The 18,574-nt window shown below is 41.4% G+C and overlaps 1 protein-coding gene across 3 annotated transcripts in view; it reads left to right on the plus strand.

Moving 5' to 3' along the window:
- Positions 1-18,574, plus strand: part of APOO (apolipoprotein O) — a 59,856-nt gene that overhangs the window by 14,986 nt on the left and 26,296 nt on the right. For all 3 annotated transcript variants that reach the window (XM_075854062.1, XM_075854060.1, XM_075854061.1), the window contains 4 exons: positions 8,405-8,512; positions 9,839-9,958; positions 12,934-12,988; positions 16,510-16,605. In XM_075854062.1, coding sequence (XP_075710177.1) covers positions 8,405-8,512; positions 9,839-9,958; positions 12,934-12,988; positions 16,510-16,605 — 379 coding nt within the window. The remainder of the gene's footprint in view (positions 1-8,404; positions 8,513-9,838; positions 9,959-12,933; positions 12,989-16,509; positions 16,606-18,574) is intronic.

Genomic DNA, 18,574 nt, shown 5'->3' on the forward strand with positions numbered 1-18,574 from the left:
AGTCCATGTAACGGCTGCAGCCAATCACTGGCTGCAGCGGTCACATGGACTGCCGCGTCATCCAGGGAAGTCAGACTGGATGTCAAGAGAGGGACGCGTCACCAAGACAACGGGCGGGTAAGTATGAATTTCTTTTACTTTTATGACCGAAAGGGCTCTCCCTTCTCTCTATCCTGCACTGATAGAGAGAAGGGCTGCCGATTAGTGCAGTGCAATTTTGCAGCCAAAAACGTGCCCGTAAATACGGGTGGAATACGGGTGACACCGGACCCGTATTTACGGGCAAGGGGTCCGTAAATACGGGTCGAATACGTGTTACCAAGGACCCATATTTACGCCAGTATTTACGGGTGGACAAAAATACAGTCGTGTGCATGGGGCCTTAGAGAGAGAGCCGAAAACTCCTAAATAATGCCGAATACATATCATATAATGCCAGAAATAATGTTATGCCTCATGTACACACATTTATTCTGAAAAATTAAGTACACTTTAATTCCACCTGTGTCCATAGGGGTTGTCTCCCAGCTTGCCTAATAATGGGTGACCACTCCATTGACTGTAGATTAACCCGTTAGTGACCGCCAATACGCCTTTTAACGGCGGCCACTAACGGGCTTTATTCTGATGCATATGCCTTTTTACGGCACTGCATCAGGATAAAGTAAACTGAGCAGGGAGCTGTCATCTCCCTGCTCTCAGCTGCTAGAGGTAGCTGAGGGCTTGGAGCGTCCCTGCTCTGCCGGGTGAGATCGATATTAGTATCGATCTCACCCGTTTATCCCCTCAGATGCGGTGCTCAATAGCGTTCACCGCATCTGAGTGGTTTTGGAGAGAGGGAGGGAGCTCCCTCTCTATCCCACCGACACCCGGCGATACGATCGCCGAGTGTCTGTGTCTCCCATGGCAGCCGGGGGCCTAATAAAGGCCCCCAGGTCTGCCTGTAGTGAATGCCTGCTAGGTCATGCCGGAGGCATGACCTAGCAGATACCTGTCCGTTTTAAACAGACAGGCAGTAATACACTGCAATACAAAAGTATTGCAGTGTATTATAATAGCGATCGGAGAATCGCATATTAAAGTCCTCTAGTGGGACTAGTAAAAAAGTTTAAAAAAAAGTTTAATAAAGTTTCTTTAAAAAAAAATGTGAAAAAAAAATGAAAAACCCACCTTATCCCCTTACAAAATGCTTTGCTATTATAAAACCAAAATAAAGTAAAAAAGTTACACATATTTGGTATCGCCGCGTCCGTAACGACCCCGACTATAAATCTATAACATTATTTAACCCGCACGGTGAACGCCGTAAAAATTTAATAAAAAACTATGGAAAAATTGATGTTTTCTGTGAATCCTGACTTAAAAAAAATGTGATAAAAAGTGATCAAAAAGTTGCATCTACTCCAAAATGGTACCAATAAAAACTACAAGTCTTCCCGCAAAAAAAAAGCCCTCCTACAACTGCATCGGCGGAACAATAAAAACGTTACGGCTCTTCAAATATAGAGACACAAAAACAAATAATTTTGAAAAAAAAGCGTTTTTACTGTGTAAAAGTAGCAAAACATACAAAAACTATACAAATTTGGTATCGTGGCAATCGTAACAACCCGTTGAATAAAGTTATTGTGTTATTTATATCACACAGTAAATGGTGTAGATTTAAGACGCGAAAAAGTGTGGCGAAATTTCTGATTTTTTTTCTATTCCCCCCCCCCCCCCAAAAAAAAGTTAATAAAAGTTAATCAATAAATAATATGTACTCAAAATGGTGCTATTAAAAAATACAACTTGTCCCGCAAAAAACAAGACCTTATACAGCTATGTCGACGCAAAAATAAAAAGGTTATAGCTCTTGGAATGCGACGATGGAAAAACTTAAAAAATGGCTTGGTCATTAAGGTTTAAAATAGGCTGGTCATTAAGGGGTTAAAGAAGCGGTTGAGGATAAACATCTGTGGATGCTAAATGGCATACATATGGTTTATTGCTTAGCTTTCCCAGCAAAATATATAGACCATACCTTTTTGCCAGAAGAGTCCCCCAAAATTAAGCTGCTTACAGCGAGTCCTTCTACTGGGATCCCAAGTGATCAGCTGTAATCTGCAGGGGAGAGCAGCAGCAAGTGTTTAGTTTTCCTGCAGCTCCACCCCAGGGTATATAAAGCACTACAATGACCTCCTTAGAATTCAATAAGTTGTCATAATGCAAGGACAAGCCAAGACTTCCAAAGAAAGATGCTCTTATAGTCTACAGCATTTTTTATTTAAATATAACTGTCAAAACGGGCTAAATCTGCGACAAACTGAGTCTCGGACGCAGATGTGAATAGAGCCTTAGAAACATGGTTGGTTGGGATTTTTTTGTTAGTCACAGCTGCATGGAATTGTGTCATGTGGCCTCTATTGCTGAGTAGGCACACAGGGGTGGGCACTTTGAGGGGCACATATCAATTCACAAGAAGCATAATAAATGAGGTGCAGCCTGCTAGGCACACTTCTTTTGCTGACGTCATTTCATGGCTGGTGCACATGTACACCAATATAAAAAAAAAAATACTCCTATTGTTAATTCAGTTTGTGTATTTTATGACTCCTATCAGTCACACCCTTTTTCTGGACAGAATACAAAACTGTCGAGGTGGGCGTCAAAAGTGTCTACAAAGACATAATAAATGTGGCACTATATAATGTCTTTGTCTTTTTATCAGTACTGTATAGACCTCTGATGCCCGCCCTGCAGCCTGGAGGCTACATATGGTCCTCTCTTCCTCTATCTGTGGAACTTTGTCATCAAGAATGACCGAATCAAAAAATAAACTAGGACAATGCAATAGAAATAAGAAACGTACTATTACCAGATCTCTCCCAGTCTTGTTGTTTGGGTGCACATTTGTGCTGGAAATAAGAACCATTCATGTTGGTCAGTGGCCATCATTTTTGTTATGCCACAAACCATGCATAAAGAAAAACTTGTTTCATTCACTGCTGTCTTTTGCATGGTTGCCAAGAACTCCCACACACAGGGCTGAGCCCGCAGACATACTTGGTGAATTAATTCCAGTTGCAGCCAAGTCCTTGAATAGTTTTATTTGATGTAGCATAATGGGTGAAATATGACTCTTTTCAGTATTTTACAGGATGGAAACAGTGGAAAAACGTGCGAATATAAATATTATATCAATGAAAAGCCATAACAAAGCGGAGACAATTGCAGTCCGTAACAGCCAAGGAATCTAAGGCTGGGTTCACAGAGTTTTTTGCAGGAGGAAAATCTGCCTCAATATTCCGTTTGGAATTTTGAGGCAGATTTTGCTCTGCCTGCATGCCGAGCGAGGTGGGCAAAAAACGCAGCAAAATACGCTTTCTCTGCCTCCATTGATGTCAATGGGAGGTCAGAGGTGTAAACGCCCGAAGATAGGGCATGTTCCTTCTTTTTACCGCGAGCTGGTTTTTCCGTTCGAGGAAAAAAAACTTCTCCGCCTCCCATTGAAATCAATGGAAGGTATTTTCGGACGTTTTTTGGAGCGTTTTCCAACGCGGTTTCCGCGTCAAAAAACTTGGAAAAAAAAAATCTGTGTGAACTGGCCCTATGAAGCCTTGCTTTAGGATAATTAAAACATTGTCTCTACCTTCAAAGGGGTATTCCCAGAATCGACAAATATCACCTATCCACAGGATAGGTGATAATTGTCTGATTGTTGGAGGCCCCACCGCTGGGACCCCCACCGATTGCAAGAACAGGGGTCTCAAACCCCCTGTTCCTCCTTACTGCTAGATCACAGTGTTGAGGACATTAAATGGAGCTGCAGTCGAGCATGCTTGCTTGCTGCCATTCCATTTAAAGTCTATGAAAATGATGGAAACAGCAGAGTACAATGCTCGGCTGTTATCTTCAGTCCCAGAGACATTGAATGGAGCGGTGGGAGCATGCTCAATCGTCGCTACATTAAAGCTCCTCCTCACAGCGTGGGGGAAGTGGGTCTGGCAGGATCGGGTGGGGCAGACAATTGATCGAATGATTGTAATTTACGATTCTAGGACATCCCCTTTAACTATATTCACAGATAGGGTTGCAACAAGGCCGGTACACTACTGGACCAGCCGGTATTTACACTGGGTTGTCCGTATAAGTAAAATACTTTTATCAACAATAGTGCCAGTATTGTTGTCCGATAAGACACTAAGTGCGTAGTCAGGTTACTTATTATTTGGATTGGATACTCCTCCTTTGCCAGGCAACCCAGCTCTAGGAAGGTCTACAGCGTCAAGAATAAGCCAAGTGTGAGATTGGCGCTAGTGGGAAATTTCAGAGGGCAAGGCAGCAGAGAGTCAGACACTCATATTCAGCAGCCGGACATGTGGACACTGACTGCCTGCACTACCCAAGAAAGTTTAGAGCAGAGGAGGAGGAGGATACTGACTTAGACCCAGTTCACACAGAGTTTTTTGCAGGCAGAAAAAATATGCTTAGAATACCTTCAGGAATTTTGAGGCAGATTTTGAACTGCCTGCATGTATCTTTCCGCGTTTTTTTCACAGTGGTTTTCGCCCGTGGCCATTGAACTAATGCAAGGATTGCAGGCAAAAACGCTCAGAAACGTGTATCGTGTGTTTTTTCTGCCTCCTATCCCTATTTCAATGGGAGGTCAGAGGCAGAAACTGCCCTGGAAAAAAAGTCTCTGCCTCCCGTTGAAATCAATGGAGGGCAGTTCGGCCGTTTTTTTTGGCGCTGATTCCGACGTGGTTTCCTTGTCAAAATCAGCGCCACAAAACTCTGTGTGAACTGACCCTTAAAGGGGTTTTCCCATGAGGGACATTTATGACATATTCACAGAATATACAGCAGAAAAATAAATGGCGACCGCACACTGCGAACACTAATGCCACCTAAGCCACTAAATATAAATAAATATGTATTACTTGTAAATCTACTTACAAATAGGGAGGTTCTTAGTGCACATTTTGATCAAAAAGTGTTTGCCCACCTGCCACGACAAGGCGACCTCTGTAAGGTGGGAACCTACGCTGCACATACACCCAGAACTGGGACTAAGCCTACATATATACCTGGGGATGGTAGGAGCCAGCATTTAACTAATTAAAATCACCCAGGGCAGAATGGGAGGAGTTCAAGTACAAAAATGGAGGCAGTCACTAACCCCATATATATGAATCACAAACACAACAAAAATTTGAACCGCACATTCCAACTAAATGATACAAAACGTGTATGCAGGTGCAGGAACACCTGTGACTGCAAATATACAGCAGACAAAGAATGGTGTCAGCACCCTGCGAACACTAATGCCACCAAAACCACCAAATATAAATAAATATGGATTACTGCTAAATCTACATACAAATAGGGAGGTTCTTAGTGCACATTTTGATCAAAAAGTGTTTGTTGGAATGTGGTGTTCAAATTTTTGTTGTGTTTATGATATCCACAGAATATGTCATATATGTCAGATAGATGCAGGTCCCACCTATCTCTAGAATGGGGCCCTAAACCCTGTTCTATCTCTTTGTGTTCTGGATGGTTTCCAACTAAACTATTCTGTTGTTTCCTTAAGCCCCATAGAACTGAATGGTAGTTACGGAAACTGCGTAGCTCGCATGCTACACTGCTTCCGTAACTGCCATTCACTACTATGGGAGTTACGGAAACCATGTAGCTCAGCGAGTAACTCCCGACCATGTAATCAGGAAGTGGCCGGGAGTCAGCATGAGCACAAAAAGCTAGAACGGGGTTTAGGGGGCCCCGTTCTAGAGATAGATGCGGGTCCCACCTCTAGGACCCGCACCTATCTGACATTTATGACATATTCTGTGGATACGTCATAAATGTCCCTTGTGGGAAAACCCCCTTTAAGGTGGTTTTACAGATACAGATTTTTTTTCCTGGTAACGACCGCCGATCAATAACAACAAGTAAATCGCCACTCCTTTGCTCCAATGATCAGAATGTATGGGGATGAATAGTTGTTAATACGATCATTCGTCCCCATACATTTTGCATCTTGTTGGCAGCACATCTACTGTTTACATGGGAAGATGGCTGCAGAAAAGATCCGATTAGTCTGATGGCTGCCCTGTTCAATGATGAAAATGAGCGCCTATTTGCCCGATCATTAGCCTGTGTTTGATGGCTTTCAGTTACAGTGAGTCAACCAGCATTTAGGTCTATATATTTATCTAGTAATGACCAAAAGGTTTTAGCGAAAGGAACAATTCGATAATCATTAGAGAAAAGGAACTTTATTGATACCATATATTTTAACCCCTTCCCGACATCTGCTGTATACAGTGGTGCCGAATGGAGCGGGATCATGGGCTGAGCCCACTCCATTGAACGAGTGTCTCGGCTGTATCTTACAGCCGACACTTCAGTGTAAAGAGCGGGATCCCGCTCGAGTGACCGATAGTGACCGTGGCATCTAAGTCATCAGAATGAGGGGGCTCTATCATTCCATCGGCATCGACGAGATTGTGTGGTGCAGATGGTCGTCATGGCAGCCTGGGGGCCTAATAAAGTCCCCCAGGTCTGACCTCTTTGTAGTCCCATTAAGTCTTGCTGGAGGGCTTTAAAAAAAAAAAAATATATATATAAATTTGTTATCGTATTGACCTGAGGAATAAGATTAACATGTAGTTTTAATTGCACGGTGAATGTCGTAAAAACTTAGTAGGAATCGCTGTTCTTTTCCCATTTAAAAGCTTTTCCTATTTTCCCCCAAAAGCAATGTGGGATAAAAAATGAAAATTAACACAACTGGTATCGCTGCACAAAAAATAAGCCCCATACCGCTCAGTTGACAGAAAAATAAAATATTTCTGGCTCTCAGAATATGTTTTGCATCCGTTCCGACCCGGGCAGATCTGGACAGTGTCATCAGCGGCAACTCCTGAAGGGGAATCCCCATGTGTTCGGGGATTCCGCTTCAGGAGTTTCCCCTGATGTCACTGCCCAGATATGGACAGAGACATCAAGCGCTCTGTCCAGGAGCGGAATCCCCGAAAACACGGGGATTCCGCTCCTTCAAAGTGGGGCTAGCACATAGCAGAGCGGGGAGATACCTCCCTGCTCTGCTATAGTGGCGTCGCTACAGTAGTAGCAGCAGCAGCAGCTGCTAGCGGCGCCATGGAAGGTGTCGCCGGGCTAGGACGCTTTTAAAACAAGCAGGGGAAGGGAGCCAGCGCAGTGCTCCCTCCACCTGCTGTACACCCCGGCCCTGCCACACAGTGTACAGCGTACAGCCATTCGTCCGAATGGCATAAACTCCTCCTCACATGCACTCTGCGCTGTGAGGAGGAGGAGATAGAGCGCAAGCGACGGAAAACCCGGCCATCACTCGGGACACATTCCGGTGATGGCCGTGTATTACCCGGCCCCATAGACTTCTATGGGAGCCGGGTACCCGGCCGAAAATAGAGCATGTCCCATTTTTTGACGGCCGGTTTTCCCGGCCGTCAAAAAATCGGTCGTGTGAATAGCCCCATTAGGGGTCTATTATTCCTAATGCAGCCGGGTGCCGGCCGATTTATGACCGGCCGGCACCCGGCCTGGAAACCCTGTCGTGTGAATGAGGCCTAACAATAAGGTTTTTCCTTGTAAAAGTAGTAAAACTTAAAATAATCGTATTGACCCACAGAATAAAGTTAACACGAAACCCAAATATCAATAGCGTAATCACAGTTTTTCTTCCCATTTTACCCCACAAATAAAAAAAATTTCAGTTTCCCAGTACATTATATGGACGACCTATAGAGAACAGCCGCACTGATTCCAATAGTGTTCGTGTCCCGTGTGAAACCATTTAATACAGCCGATAAATACACAGGACAAACATGTTTATATAAATAATACACAACTTGCTTTATTGTACAAATATATCAATAAAAATACAGTTAGGGCCCATGCACACGAACGTGCTTTTGCAGCCGCAATTCCCCCGAAAATCCACGGGAGAATTGCGGCCCCATTCATTTCTATGGGCCCATGCACATGACCGTGGTTTCCGCAGTCAACTACGCTATTGATTCCGCCAAAAAACTGAAAACTTAAGGAATGGAGACAAACGGAAACCATTAGCAATGGAATCATTACCGTTGAAATCAATGGTAATGCAAACAGAAGCTATGGTTTCCGTTTGCATTTCCGTTGATGGGTTCACCTGACGGAAAGGTCTGACAGAACCCATCAACGGAATCTAACGCTAATGTGAACACACCCTAAGTAATATTATTCGTAGCTTTTTGATAATCTACTAGCTTTTTACATTTTGTGGTGCTTTTTAATTCACTGTACGGTTCTTTCTAGGTTGACCTCCTCTTGATTTCTTTACTACCATGTTGTTAAGTGTGAATCCTAGATGTACTGATCAAGCTTTTTTCTTTATCAGGCAGTAAAATATGTGGCTGTTCCTGGCAGCCTGAGTTTTGCCACTCTTTTTGTACATGCTGCCACTGAAACAAAGGCTCCTCCAAAGACACTCCTAAAAGTGGAAGAGGTAAATGATAACTGCACAAACACAAAATGACTTCAAACTAGGGCAACCTTTTTCTCATAGGGAGGGGGGGGGGTGTCCATTTTGATGACCGCATCGTGACTTTAAACACTGGTCTCTTTTGAAAAGAAACTCCTTGGCTACAATGCAAATAGCAGTTGTGTAGGGAGAGCGGCTGCACAGAAACTCCCCCCCCCCCCCCACCAAAATGGAATAATAATCATACTAGCTGACAGGTAGACTATCTGTTAGAATTAGTCACACTACAGGTATAACATCTACAGTAGCAAGTCCCGTCATGTCCTGAGCGGCTTTGTATTATGTTTATGCACAGAGCATGGAGAGGGGAGAAAGCAGTATGTGGTACCCCTTGTCAAAGAACACATTCTGATGATTTTCTAATTGAAAATAAATTAACAAAACCTCTGTAGGAAACAAACAAATGTATGACCTGACAAAACTTTCCCCAGCCAAAACAGCCTATTACCAGGGGTTCTAGGAGAAGTTTTACAATTTTCTAATATACTTTCTGTACCAATACCTCAGTTTCCAAGATCTCTGCTTGCAGTCACTCAATGGGAGCCCTTCTTGTTTACTTCCTGTGGATTAAACTCTGTCCTAGTCATGTGATCGATACACCGGTGTACAGCTTGTTACAGTACAGTTATAAGAGCTATGTATTGTAACAAGCCGTGCACCTGTGTGTCCATCACGTGACCAGGACAGAGTTTAATCCACATTCCTATTGAGCAACAGGAAGCAAAGATCTTGAAAACTGCGAGAAATTGATATAGAACATATATTAAGAAATTGTTCAACTTCATTGCGCAAATAAATATTTGCTGAGACTGGAATACCTATTTACCAGACCTAAACAAGTTCTGTAAACATTGAAAACTCTGTTCACATCACTTATCATATTTCCTCCGTTTGATGTATACGCTGGAAAAAGCTCCTGACGTATACGTTAAATGGATGTCTCCAGATGCCAGACCATAGCATCTGTTACCCATAAGGTCCCATTGTTAGAAAAAAAAAAGTATACTGCACGGTATTTATTTATTTTTTTGCTCCATACTGTTGTATGGAATAAGGAATTATACTGCGCTATTTTATACTTTTTTATATATATATTTTTTTTAATAGGCCAGACGGGTGCCAAAAGGACAGGCAAATGTAATCTTATCAATGCGTTTATGTATACGTCGGATTCTATATGAACACGGCCTAAGCCGGTCAGGATATTGTATTTACACTCAACAGCCATGGGCTCATCTGAGCAGCTGATGTTTACATAGATTTATCTATTTTTCTCTTCAATATTTGCAGCTTTCTCTGTATTCCAGTCCAGTCCCAGAAACCAGATATGTTGAAAACCAGAAAACCGAGTTGGAGGAGGGGATTTCATGGCTAAGAACATCCACTGCACCATATACGAAGTGGTGTCAGGTACTGTCCCACATGACACGGTGGCGGCGGACATAACATACGTTTTATCTACATACAGTAGGATAACCATGTAATCTTTAAAATGAAATCTGCGTCCGTGCATGTTCACAACATTAAATTACAGCCTATAGTCCGCAATGATCACTACTCATTGACTATTATACTACAAGTGTTTATAGCTCTGCAATTTTGGCCTTCAAATCTATTGTAATAGGCAAAGCATGCTGTAGGGAACCCATATTCCGCCAGGCTTTGTTTTTCTATATATACAAAAGACAGAGATCCTAACCTATCAACATATTATATTCACTCGCCCCTTTCTCTTTAGGGCTGACAATCTAATATTCCCATCTCTCCAAACATATTACAGATGATTTCTTAGGAAGTCAATTACCCAGTCAGTGTGGGAAGGAACCGTAGTGGTCACCACTTAGCCGCTGTAATACCACTCATAAAGTATATATGTATTTGTGGAAATCACTTGATGTTCGTTCAGCTCATTCAGATATTCTCCTCATTATGGAATTTTCAGAAATAAATGATTAGGCTTTTTGTTATGTTGGAGCCGATCTCACAATGCAATCAGCTGGATAATGGGTTCTCTCTCGAGCAGCGGTACGTTTCTTGGTAGGGTACAGCATGTTATGATGTAGTACTACTTGGCTTTTACTCATTTATAAAGGCTTAATTCCCGCAGACAGTAATCTTCTTCTGCCATGGTTACAAAGCTGTCACACTCCTTTCAGATGAGTCCTCTCAGGCTTTTCTTTTCCCTAAACCAATATTTGCACCGCCTGCTCTGAATATTTCCAGGGTTTAATGAACAACTTCTAAAAAAACAAGAACATTTTCGTTTTTAAAGTGTTTTTTTAAAGATACAGGACTAAACATATCCTTGTAAAATACAAATTCTGAACGGATTTAGGTCTTTCACACAATGTTATTATGTAAACACAATTATGTATATTACAATCTATTACTTTCTCCATTGTTTTTTTATTTTTTAACATGGTCATGATCCCTGCTAGAGCTCAAAGTGAATTTTTTGGAAAATAAATATACAGTAAAATTCCTTTAATCCAGCTTCAGTTGGACCTGATTATTAAATAATCTGGATAATCAGATGGTCATAGAAAAGTATAAAAAAAGCTGTGGTGGCAGACCAGGTTGTCGATGCGTTTCATGGACAGCGATGCGCGGGAAAGAGTGTGCTGACATGGCTGCCCGCAGCGATAACAACTGATTGCTGGGGGTTAGAGAAGCTGGACCTGGACCGCTTGTTTCTAAAAAAGGGGTTGTCTTGGGTAGAAAACCACTTTAACACAAAATCTCTTACAACAACTTGTCATAGTCCTGTGAATCTCCACCATACATTGCAGTTCTGTGCTGGATTATCAGCTAGATGACTGGATTAAAGGAATTTCCCTGTATTTTATCTATGGTGTTACAACTGGAACATTGAAGATTTGCAGTCAAGGAGAAAGGTTTCAAAATAACCATTTTGTTCCACTTTATCAGGGGTAGATGGTATCAAATGAATCCTAATATATACTAGACAAGGTCACCTGTTCATTGAACAGTTATGAGTATTTTTGAATAATTCTCTGTTCACTTCTACATCGGAGGCTCCGTCAGATTCTGTATTTTTGCCAGACTACATAGCACAGCATGCTTCGCTATTTTGTCCGGGAAAATGACAGATCCCATGACAGGAACCATTATAGTCTATAATCAAGCGTTGTTGGTTTCTGTCATGCGACAGATCCGGCAGCACCGGATTTCATTGTTTTTCTCCTGTGACTGTCATAGCAGCAAAGCAATAAAAAAAAACAGCCGCTGGATCCGAAAACCCGAACGCAGATGTGACCAGAGACTAACAAAGATGAAATTAAGACAGTGTTTCTAAGACAGATGGAAGTACATTTAGGCGATGTTCACATAACATATTTCGGTTTACAAATACCAAATGTTGCCATAAGTTCCCATTTACCTGACGTATGCCAAAAGGGTGTCCTTTTGGCAAACGTTCGGGAGGTATTCGCTGTATTGAGAAGCGCAGTTGACTATGCTTTTCAATACGTTGGCAGCCCATAAGAAACATTTAGAAATGTGGCATACAAGGAAGCCTTTAATGGAATATAGTCGGTTGCATGTGTCGGGGTTTACATTCACATTAGGAGATTTTCCCAGCATATTCACCGAACATAAATCAAAAACGCAGTGTGAACAGAGCCTTACTGGGATAATGGTATCACACATTACTCAGGTGTAGGCAGGTGTTATTTCTCCCAGTGCAGAAGTTCATTAACACTAACTATATATATATATATATATATATATATATATATATATGTATATATGTGCATATATATATATATGACAACCCTAAATAGGGTAGATGAAACGGTGGATTTATTCACCTCAAGTGAGCGACGTTTCGGTTCGTCGCAGAACCTTCCTCAAGCTTAGAGTAGCTTGAGACAGGTTCTGTGACGAACCGAAACGTTGCTCACTTGAGGTGAATAAATCCACCCTGTTGCATCTACTCTGAAGTCCTGGTGCCGTTACTCTGTTCTATGGTCATCTTATATTGAAGTTTGGGAACTGATTCATCCCCTGGTAACAAGCACATGGCCTAATTTATGGTTTGTTGGAGTGCTGTGTTTATTTGCTCTTGGACTGTGTATGTGTGTGTATATATATATATATATATGTGTGTGTGTATAATATTTAATACACACACGTCAGGAGAGCTTGGGGCGGGCAACATTCAAGTGATGAATAAAAGTGATACAAACACTGGTATGTGACTTTAGGTTGCTTGGCTTTTTGTTATATTGACATTGGTGGTGAATGTGTAACCTAATCCTGACTAGTAGTAATTTCTGACCTTTTCTGCACATTCCTTTTCTCACTTCATATTTCCAGTGATTAAGCACAAAGTGATTCTTATTGACATTCCTTATTTTGTGCAGGATGTGTATGCAAAGGCCGAGCCTAAAGTGGAGACCGCTGTAGAACACTCAAAAGGTATGAACGTTACCAGCATGCAGAATCTATTAGCGAGATTTATCAATCATGTGTTAGGATGCATACATTTACAATCTGGCAAAAATGGTGCCTATTGAGGCAAATTTGTCAAAATGCTGCTTGTGGCATTATAAAATCTAGATGTTAGATACATTTCTCTTTCTTACACCCCATCATGGCAGGTGTACAATTTAGGGTTGTCACAATACCAGAACAGAATCTGGTCTTCGATGGTATTAGTATCACGATTCTTTATACCAAAACGATATCTTGCCAACATTATAGTATAATGTGAGGCACATAGTGTTATAATTTTTGTACCTCCATGTGCCTCACATTAATAGTAATTAACCCCCTCATGTACATCACACATTAACCCAATGTTGCCCATTATGACTGAGGTACTTGATGGGATCACTTACTATAATCATTATAGTGAGTGATCCCATCAAGTACCTCACAGTCATAACGGGCAACATTGGGTTAATGTGTAAGGCACATGATGGGTTATTTACTATTAATGTCAGGTACTAAATTCATAATACCATGTTCCTCACATTATTAATAAGTGACCCCATAATTTCCCTCAAATGACAACATTAGGGTTAATGTGAATCACATTAACCCCAATGCTCCTCAATGCTGGCTGCAAAACATCATTGGTGGCAGTAGAGGCGGGAAGGAGGAGCTTTCCTCATGTGACTAATGAGGGGCCGTACTAGTGAGCGGGACCTGCAGCTAAGCTGCGCGGCCGCACACATTATTATTGATTGACATGAATTGATAGTATTAACCCGTTAGTGACTGCCAATACGCCTTTTAACAGCGGCCACTAACGGGCTTTATTCTGATGCATATGCCTTTTTACGGCACTGCATCAGGATGAGTAAACAGAGCAGGGAGCAGTCAAATCTCCCTGCTCTCAGCTGCCAGGGGCAGCTGAGGGCTGGGAGCGTCCCTGCTCTGCCGTGTGAGATCGATATAAGTATCGATCTCACATGTTTAACCCCTCAGATGCGGTGCGCAATAGCGAGCACCGCATCTAAGTGGTTTTGGAGAGAGGGACGGAGCTCCCTCTCTCTCCCACCGACACCCGGCGATGAGATCGCCGAGTGTCTGTGTCTTCTATGGCAGCCGGGGGCCTAATAAAGGCCCCCAGGTCTGCCTGTCATGAATGCCTGCTAGATCATGCCTCTGGCAGAAGTATTGCAGTGTATTATAATAGCAATCGCATAGTGAAGTCCCCTAGTGGGACTAGTAAAAAAGTAAAAAAAAAGTTTAATAAAGTTAATTAAAAAAAAAAATGAAAAACCCACCTTTTCCCCTTACAAACTCCTTTACTATTAAAAAAACCAAAATAAATTTAAAAAGTTACGCATATTTGGTATCGCCGCGTCCGTAACGACCCTGACTATAAATCTATTACATTATTTAACCCGCACGGTGAACGCCGTAAAAAATGTAATAAAAAACTATGGAAAAATTGCTGTTTTCTGTGAATCCTGACTTAAAAAAAATGTTATAAAAAGTGATAAAAAAGTCGCATCTACTCCAAAATGGCACCAATAAAAACTACAAGTCTTCCCGCAAAAAAAAAGTCCTCATACAACTCCATCGGCGGAACAATAAAAACGTTACGGCTCTTCAAACATGGAGACACAAAAACAAATAATTTTGAAAAAAAAGTGTTTTTACTGTGTAAAAGTAGTAAAATATACAAAAACTATACAAATTTGGTATCTTTGCAATCGTAACAACCCGCTGAATAAAGTTATTGTGTTATTTATATCACACGGTAAACGGCGTAGATTTAAAGAGGCTCTGTCACCAGATTTTGCAACCCCTATCTGCTATTGCAACAGATCAGCGCTGCAATGTAGATTACAGTAACGTTTTTATTTTTAAAAAGTTATGACCATTTTTGTAGTTATGCAAATGAGGCTTGCAAAAGTCCAAGTGGGTGTGTTTAAAAGTAAAAGTCCAAGTGGGCGTGTATTATGTGCGTACATCGGGGCGTTTTTAATACTTTTACTAGCTGGGCGTTCTGCTGAGAAGTATCATCCACTTCTCTTCAGAACGCCCAGCTTCTGCCTGATCACGCTGTGACGTCACTCACAGGTCCTGCATCGTGTCGGCCACATCGGCACCAGAGGCTACAGTTGATTCTGCAGCAGCATCAGCGTTTGCAGGTAAGTAGCTACATCGACTTACCTGCTAACGCCGATGCTGCTGCAGAATCAACTGAAGCCTATGGTGCCGATGTGGCCGACACGATGCAGGACCTGTGAGTGACGTCACAGATCTGCACTGTCAGAAGCTGGGCGTTCTGAAGAGAAGTGGATGATACTTCTCTTCAGAGCGCCCAGCTAGTAAAAGTATTAAAAACGCCCCGATGTACGCACATAATACACGCCCACTTGGACTTTTACTTTTAAACACACCCACTTGGACTTTTGCAAGCCTCATTTGCATAACTACAAAAATGGTCATAACTTGGCCAAAAATGCTCGTTTTTTAAAAATAAAAACGTTACTGTAATCTACATTGCAGCGCTGATCTGTTGCAATAGCAGATAGGGGTTGCAAAATCTGGTGACAGAGCTTCTTTAAGACGCGAAAAAGCGTGGCGAAATTTCAGGTTTTTTTCTATTCCCCCCCCCCCCCCCAAAAAAAGTTTATATAAGTTAATCAACAAATAATATGTCCCCCAAAATGGTGCTATTAAAAAATACAACTTGTCCCACAAAAAACAAGACCTTATACAGCTATGTCGACGCAAAAATGAAAGAGTTATAGCTCTTGGAATGCGACGATGGAAAAACTTAAAAAATGGCTTGGTCATTAAGATCTAAAATAGGCTGGTCATTAAGGGGTTAAACCGTTTTCCCCATAGTTTCAAAATAGCATCGAAAATTCAAAGCATCATGCAACCCCCAGCACAAATAAATAAAAGTATTTTTTGCTAAAAAAGGAAGCAAATCTGTTGCATTTTACAACTCCGCTTAACACCTACTGCAACAGCGCTATAAGCTTCTAAAACACATAATACATCTGGCGCACATTGAGCTCTCCACTTCATTGGGCAATTTGTAACAGAATTCTGGTGCATTTTGCTTAGTAGATCTCCCCTATGCCTCTGAACCATGGCATGTTTTATTATAATATTCTGAGAAGGCCTTTTAAGTCTACTGTATAGTTTTCACTGCTTTAGTGAGGCAGCTATTCACTTATAATGTGAGAACGATCCTTTTATAAAGTCGATTATGTCAGTAAGATATCCAAACCACTTAATGCTGATCTAATACATTCCTGATTAAACCTTTGATCTACTTCCAGTCTGAGTAGAATCCCTATCATTTCCCTCTTATCAAGGCTCCTCTGCTTCTTCTTAACATTGCAAATTCGGGACTGTGATACTTAAGGACAGTTGCCAGGTTCTTATGTGATGCGTGTCTTTTTTTATATTTTTCCTTAAAATGATTTAATACCAGAAAATTATTAACATATTATTCTTGGTCCTAGTGACCTATGAAATGCTGAGAGATGCACCCCCAGGATTCTACCCCAGGCTCGGCTTGATTGGGTTTGCTGGAATTGTTGGATTGTTCCTTGCCAGAGGTTAGTGGATCCAGATTTAAAATGTCTTTTTATCTCACTTTAATAGAGTGCACCATCTGCTTTAAGCAGCTTAATCTTCTAACTCTTCCGTCAGGTTCTCATGAGCACCAAAGGACACATGATAATAATAATAACTTTTATATAGCACCAACATATTCCGCAGCAGAGGGTATATGTACAAACAAAATCAGAGATAACAGATTAACAAATAACTAAAGAGAACCTCCAACCAAAACTAAAGATTGCCATGTGTTCCTTTAAGACACTTCATGTGTCAGTCTCTAATCTGTTATTTTTCCTGCTGCTTCTACCATAAAATATCACACTGGCACTGTTGCATAGCAACAGTAAACATCAGACCTTGGTGACACAATTCTACTTGAGTCAATGGAGATAAGCCTGTGTCACTCATACAGGCACCAGAACTTCCTGTATGATAAAATTGCATGGACTGTTCCAAATAGACTCTCCACAGGGGGGGGGACATTAACTTCCATCACAGTTACTGCTGATGAGAAGACAGATTCCTGTTACACCGTTTTATACTGAGAAAGATCACAGTTCAGGATCTCTGAATCTATACTTATAATCTCTTCGGGTAATCATACTGTCCTCCCAGCCGGCAGAGATGGTATTGGTTCTATCTGCTCATGTGATGCTGTACTGAGGCATCATAGGATAGATGGCATAGCACATACGAGGGGAAATCAGGATGGAGTCTGATCAGAAGAAGCCATGAGGCCGGATTGCAGGGAAGAGAGTGCAATATACATAAATGAAGTGTAGAGCTAGATAGACAATCAGGAGGGGGAGCAGTGATGGAAAGTTATGTTTCTGCTCAAGATCTAGGAGTGAGGACCTTGCTCGCAAGGGCTTACAATCTAAGGGTCTTCTTACATGGCCCAACGTGGGCCGTGGAAATGAGCGCAGATCAATGAGACTGCTCATTGATCGGCGCTGGTTTGCTCCTTTCACAAGGAGCTATGTATGGGGACGAGCTTTCGTTATTACGATTGATTGTCCTCATACATTTCTATCATGTCGGAGGCACGTGTCTTGTCCTGCTGACAGCGATAATATTTTAGGCTGCTAAAACGGTACAATCAGCCGAAGAATGAGCATTTTTTCATTCGTTCATCGGCTGATCGTTGACCTTTTTACACAGGGCAATTATCGGGAACAAGCTTTCTGGGAATGCTCATCTGCCCGATAATTGGCCCCTGTAAAAGGGTCTTAAGAGGAAATCGTAGTGATACACGAGGTTAAAATGCTTGATATGTACTATGATCCAGCCATAAACCAGCATGAGCCAGTCATCCTGCCAGTGTCTGTGCAGACAGACACACATATGAAGTGCGTCAGGTTGCATGGAGTGTGAGACATTGTTGAATGAAGTGATCAGGTTCTGAGGAACAATACAAGGAACCCCTTTCTCATGATCAATTAGAATTCAATTATATATACTGTGTGCATATATATATCTACATAGATATATATATATATATATATATATATATATATATATATATATATATTATTTTTTTTAGTTTTCAGAATACATGTAAGTCATTCATTTATAGTAACCATTTCACTTTATATGGCCAAACTCCTACTACTGTGTTATGAAGAGAAATTGTATAAATGACTTACATACGCATTTAAAACGCATTTCATTTTTTCCACTTTACTGTTCATATACCTTGATTTGATAAGGGGCAATAAAGTTGTAGACTGCCAAAGAGGACAAAACCATTTTCATCAGAGAACTATGTCAGATGGGATATGCTGCTGAAAAGAGTTCTATGTACTGTATTAATATAGCCGTTACAGATCGGCAACTTCTGTATCCATGTTTACCTATCGGTACCGTGATAGGTGTTTTTTAAATAGGACAGCTTTCAAAATGTGAACTGTGACTTTAAAGGCATGCATCTCTATTTCTTTTGTGCTCCCAGGATCACCTTAATAA

This window comes from Rhinoderma darwinii, chromosome 2, assembly GCF_050947455.1.
Source record: "Rhinoderma darwinii isolate aRhiDar2 chromosome 2, aRhiDar2.hap1, whole genome shotgun sequence".
Lineage (NCBI taxonomy): Eukaryota > Metazoa > Chordata > Amphibia > Anura > Rhinodermatidae > Rhinoderma > Rhinoderma darwinii.